This window comes from Furipterus horrens, unplaced genomic scaffold, assembly GCF_987537825.1.
Source record: "Furipterus horrens unplaced genomic scaffold, mFurHor1.1.pri manual_scaffold_10, whole genome shotgun sequence".
Lineage (NCBI taxonomy): Eukaryota > Metazoa > Chordata > Mammalia > Chiroptera > Furipteridae > Furipterus > Furipterus horrens.
Window position 1 is genome coordinate 73029924 of NW_028327180.1, and position 5966 is coordinate 73035889.

General features: G+C 41.4%; 1 protein-coding gene across 1 annotated transcript; it reads left to right on the plus strand.

Moving 5' to 3' along the window:
- The first annotated feature begins 4806 nt into the window (after positions 1 to 4806).
- Positions 4807 to 5743, plus strand: SLC25A2 (solute carrier family 25 member 2). Its single transcript, XM_090289348.1, has one exon. The coding sequence runs from the start codon at positions 4837 to 4839 to the stop codon at positions 5740 to 5742; it is 906 nt and encodes a 301-aa protein (XP_090145474.1). The 5' UTR covers positions 4807 to 4836; the 3' UTR covers position 5743.
- Positions 5744 to 5966: the final 223 nt, after the last annotated feature.

Below are 5966 nucleotides of genomic sequence, written 5' to 3' on the forward strand. Positions count from 1 at the left end.
GTGTGTGTGTAAATTTACCATCCAGTTTAGTTTTTTGATCTGGCCACCAAAGTAATCTTGCTAAGATATATTTGATCATGTCACTCCCATGCTTAAAACCATTCAGTGGTACATCATTATTTCAGGATTAAGTTTATGTGTTTCTGAAAAAGGTACAAAGGAGTATGAGTGCTCCAGTTAGCATTTTTAGCCTCATTTCACCACATCCTCACTGTTTTCAATCCATGCTGAGCTTATTTACATTCTTTCAAGGAGTTTAATTACTCCTGTTCCTCTCCTGAGCCTTAGAGGCTTTTAATAAGCTGTTCACTTCTGAAATACAGTTTCCCTCACATATCGCGGGTATTAATGTTCTAGACCCCCACACAATGGGTGAAAATCCACGAAGTAGGAACCTTACATTTATTTTAGTATTTATATATATTTTAAGGCTTTATATATATATTTTAATCAAGGTTACTTTATTTTATTTTATCTTTTTAGAGGGAGGAGAAAGAGAGGGAGAGAAACATCAATGTGCGGTTTCCTCTCACGTGCCCCCAACTGGGGACCTGGCGTGCAACCTAGTCATGTGCCCTGACTGGGAATCGAACCAGCAACACTTGGTTCGCAGGCCTACGCTCAATCCACTGAGCCACAGCAGCCAGGGTCTTAAGGCTTTATAAACCCTTCCCACACACTTATAAACTGTAGCCAGTCCCTTATTAACCTTTTCCACACTTTTATAAAACACTACTTATGTTCTTAAACATATTCTACACTCTTAAACCTACATAACTTTTAACAACATATGTATACAGTACTGCAAAATCCCGTGATATAGTGAAAAATCCAAGATAAATAAATATATTTTTAAAAGTCCCGCGATACAATGAGGCCGCGATAAGTGAACCCACGATATAGAGAGGGACTGCTGCACTCCCCTTTTATTTGGCCATGTCCTACTTAAGACTCAGTCTCAACCTAAATATCACTGATCCCAGCAAGTCTTTCTTGATCTCCATCTAGGTAAAGCAGTTCTATTACGGCTTTGCTTATACTCTGTTTCCCTTTTATTCAACAAATATTTACTATGCCAAGCAGTACCAGACACTGTATTAAGTCTTGAACTAAATACTTAGTGCTTATAATCTCTTGCACTGTATATTAGTCTAGTGGGGTAAATGGTTTGTTATGTATTTATCACACTAAAGTATAAATTACCTGTTGCTCATATCCCCCACTAAGCTGTAAATTCACTAAGTAGGCACTTTGGCTTGTTAGTCACAAAAATTACTAAATACTAAAGATATTAAAATCTCAAAGTCAAGAGATATAGTGCCTGGGTCTGAATGCTAGCTCAGTGACCTATTGCATTATCTTGGGCAAGTAACAATCTGCCTCAATTTTCTGATCTCTAAAATGGATGTGATAAAATTACCTCCCTCAGGGCTGTCAAGTTTTTGGTTGTTGGCTATCGAGTTGACACATATAAGGGAATAACAATAGTGCCTGGAATATAATAAACAATACAAAACACTATTATTGCCTATTTACTAAGTAAGGTCCAAACACACCAAGGATTAAATAATTAGTTGAATTAAAGAGTTATCAAAATGGTAGAAAAATGTGTAAAGAAACGACTTTTAAATGCAGTCGACTGACTTCAAATTAAAGACTAAATCAAAGTTTAACAAATGGTTTGCTTCAAATATATCTGCAGCATAAAAACTTACTGTAACTTTTTTATGTGATTTATTTATGGCTTGGGATCTTTGCATTAATATTATAAACTCCATAATGAGTAATTATCTGTTACATAAACTTCAAAAGGAAAAGACTTCACTGAAGAAGATTGGGGTTCGTTTCCCTTCAAATACATTCAAGAGTTATCAAAAAAGACCCACTTTTCTCACTGCTCCCTAGACTAATGAGTGTGGGTGTGGTTGTGCTGTTGTTTTCAATAATTCTGTGTTTGTGAGGAAGAAATCTTTAAAATTAGAGTTTTAAAATATTACAGAAATAATAGACTCACTGAAAAAAAATGGAACAATGCAGAAATTTTACAAAAAGTAAGTCCCTTTCACACCAAGTTTCTAGGGTAAACTGTTAACATTTTGATATGTATCATTCCAGGTCTTTATCTGGTATATAATTATTTGCATGCATACATGTAGTTCTATAAAGAAAAATAAAAATATAACATAATTGTATTATTTTCTCACTTAAAAACACATTATGAACCTTGGCTGGGTAGCTAAGTTGGTTAGAGCAAGAGTTAATCAATGAATGCTTAAATAAGTGGAACAACAAATTGATGTTTCTCCCTTTCTTCCCACCTTCCTCTCTCTCTCTCTCAGATCACTTTTTTAAAAAAAGGAAACATGAGTATCCTTCCTTAGTATGTGTAGATCTGCTTTTTTCATGATATAGATATTTTCTTAATTTTATTTACTCCCCTATTTGGCAGTATTTAATATATGCAGGGCTCTGTTCTCTCCAAGTCCAGCTGTCAGTGAAACTTGACCTCCATTTCTTACTATTTGTGCAGCTATATCTGACAATTCAATGAAGATACACATCATTTCCCTACTATGCCCTTGTGATCCCTGGCCTTTACTAATTTGTTTTCTCCAAAACATATGAACTTAATGCAAAAGCACTTGATGATTCATTGCAGTATCCTGCATCTCTTGTGCTTATAAAAACTCAGTACATTTTTAAAAAGCAGTAAACCAGATGTAATTAACTGGAAATCAGTGATCTTTATTAAAATATCTAATGTACTTCCAGATAACTTGATTAGGGACTCCACAATAAATATTAAAATATATCTTTTCCCCTTTCTTTCCTGAGAGTCATATAAAAACATTAAAATATCCCTCAAGTATGACATGAGGGATTAAAAATCTTTCTAGTTTAAAATGGCAGATTATTTTCAAATACCTTTTCTCTTTCAAAAAGACTGCCAAAATAACAGTAATCCCCAAGGTTAAGAGAAGACGAGATGAGACAACATTAAATAATGTCAAACCATTTTCAGAAGGTCAAAGCAGATAAATTAATGATAAGTTAATTCAGAAATCAGAGAAAGTTACATGCTAAATGTCTGCAAGGGGGTATACCAGAAAGAAGAAACCCACTTCATAAAGAACCTGTGAGAGTTTTTGCAGGCAAGTTTCCAAGGAAGGGGAGAAGTGTGGGGCTGGAAATGGGATTCATTGAAGTCTGTGTTCAGAGCTGTTGGATATCCAAGATCCCTATCCCACCCTAGGAATCTAGGTGACTCCTTCCCCACCCACCAATCGACAGTTTCTTCTCTTTTATTATTTTTTGGAATTATTTTTCCCCCTAGGTAAATTTAAGTAAAGAGAGAAAGGCATAGATGAAGGTTGGGGTGTATACATCAAAAAAGAGGATGTTAAAATCTACATCCTTTACTGTAGGAATGTCATCTCTCCCCATCTTGGTCTCATTAAATCAGTATCCAAAAGATACCCATTCCTCTCCCTCCCCGCCCAACACACCCACACACGGAGCCATTCATTTGGAAGATGATTCTCTGAAGAAACCACGTGGTTCCTGCGAAAATATATCCAAATACTGACATCTGGGCATTCTCCAATAAAAAGCCAGGTCACATTATTTACGACAATAAGATCTATTTGTTGACAGACTCTACCCATGCAGAATCTTCTTTTCAGTGCCTCGCTTTCAATATTGACAAAAATAATCAGACAAGGAAAGCCTAGATGAAAAAATCATTTCAGTATACTTTCTGCCTCTAACCCCGTTTTGTTGTTAACCCCGAGTAAAATTCCAACTAGGCCTTGGAATGTGAGCATCTGGGAGGAAATTGCATCCTAACAGCGGTACCCTCACTAATGTCCCAAACCGCATCTTACTTTGGAAGCTAGTGTGTTGTCATATATATCCCAAACTTAATGCCGCTGCTGCACAAAATCTATGGCTCCTCAAGAACCTCGAAACTTGGCAAACATAGACAGCTGGAACCACACAGACCTTTTACTCTCAAGTTACTTAGCAATATATAAATATCTTTTCCAAGCTGAGTAAAATGCCATGTCCTACCTCTAGAAATGATGCGGTCTCACCAGCTCCCAGGGCTCTAGCCGCAGGTCCCTCACGATGTTGCTGCCAAATAGCCTTTCTCCAACTCCGCAAACCCGGAGTAGTGCCCAGGCCCCTCCAGCGTCCCCGGGAGCCGGACCTCGGGAGGCCTTGCAGAACCGGTCCCTCTGCAGAGCCACCCTTCTAGTCCCAGACACGATTAAGGGTTTTCTAGTCAAAAGCATCTGCCGATTGTTATGTAAAACGCCCTCCGTCAACCCCTAGCGGGTTGTCTTCCCCATTTAAACCTCTGTTTGGGTGGATAAACACTTTGACTTAAGGCTCCAACCACTGGTAGCAACTCCCATTTTGTCTCTCCCAGGGACACTTGGGGAGGCGGGGGATCGGGCCCAGCAGGAAAGTATCGCACCATCTCCACTTGAAGAGCAGCGCCCAGCATCTCCCCGTCCTTGCAAACTATCGTGTAGCTTCCAGTTGCTGTGTTCATTAAAAGTGTTTACATATTCAGTCCGCGTCCCCCGCGCGCTGGCTCTGGAGTGCCGGTTCAGAGGGCCAGGCGCGCAGGGCGCGCAGCAAAGCCTCGCGCGAGGCCGCGGGCCGGACGTTACTTCAGGGCGCAGGGAGGCGGCCGGTGGTCTTGTCTGGGGTTGAGCGGTTTTCCTGCCTCGGAGTGACAGCTAAGAGTAGGCGGCGGGACCAGAGACGCCCGCTGCAGCGCCAGAGAGTCGCCTTCCACCGAGAGCAGCAGCGGACGAGGGGGTGAACATGAGGTCCAACCCTGTCATCCAAGCGGCCATCGACCTCACAGCGGGGGCTCTCGGAGGCACCGCGTGTGTCCTGACAGGGCAGCCCTTCGACACGGTGAAAGTGAAGATGCAGACGTTCCCCAGCCTATACAACGGCTTCACCGACTGCTGCCTTAAGACGTACTCCCAAGTGGGCCTGCGTGGCTTCTACAAGGGGACCGGCCCGGCGCTGATGGCCTATGTCGCTGAGAACTCTGTCCTCTTTATGTGCTACGGCTTCTGCCAACACTTTGTGAGGAAAGTGGTGGGATTGGACAAGCAGGCAAAGCTGAGTGATCTGCAGACTGCAACTGCCGGTTCCTTGGCGTCAGCGTTTGCTGCATTGGCCCTGTGTCCCACCGAGCTTGTGAAGTGCCGGCTACAGACCATGTACGAAATGGAGATGTCAGGGAAGATAGCCAAAAGCCACAACACAGTCTGGTCCGTTGTGAAGGGCATCCTTCGGAAGGATGGCCCCTGGGGCTTCTACCATGGACTCTCCAGCACTCTTCTTCAAGAAGTACCAGGCTATTTCTTCTTCTTCGGTGGCTATGAACTGAGCCGATCGTTTTTTGCCTCAGGGAGATCAAAAGATGAACTAGGCCCTGTCCCTTTGATGTTAAGTGGTGGGATTGCTGGGATTTGCCTTTGGCTTGTCATATACCCAGTGGATTGTGTCAAATCCAGAATTCAGGTTCTTTCCATGTCTGGAAAACAGGCAGGATTTATTGGAACTCTTTTAAGTATTGTGGAAAGTGAGGGGATAGCAGCCTTATATTCTGGACTGACAGCTACTATGATTCGAGCGTTACCTGCCAATGGGTCACTGTTTTTGGCTTATGAATACAGCAGGAAGATGATGATGAACCAGTTCGAAGCATATTGAAATGTCTTGGTGAACCTGGACCCAACTACACACCTTTGAGGACTATAGTTTATCTCAAGGTTTCATGGAGTACTGGACTAATGTAGAATTATTTTTTACTTCATGGGAAGTTTGTCTTCTTCTACCCTAAATCTTAAACTTTATGGAAGAACCTCTTTTTCATATATAATGTCTGCCTATAATTGTATTGAAATATAAAAGTTGCTGCTTTTGTGTTTTGTGGG

Bases quoted from the DNA above. Each gene is read 5' to 3' on its own strand.
- SLC25A2 (XM_090289348.1), top strand. From the start codon at position 4,837: ATGAGGTCCAACCCTGTCATCCAAGCGGCCATCGACCTCACAGCGGGG.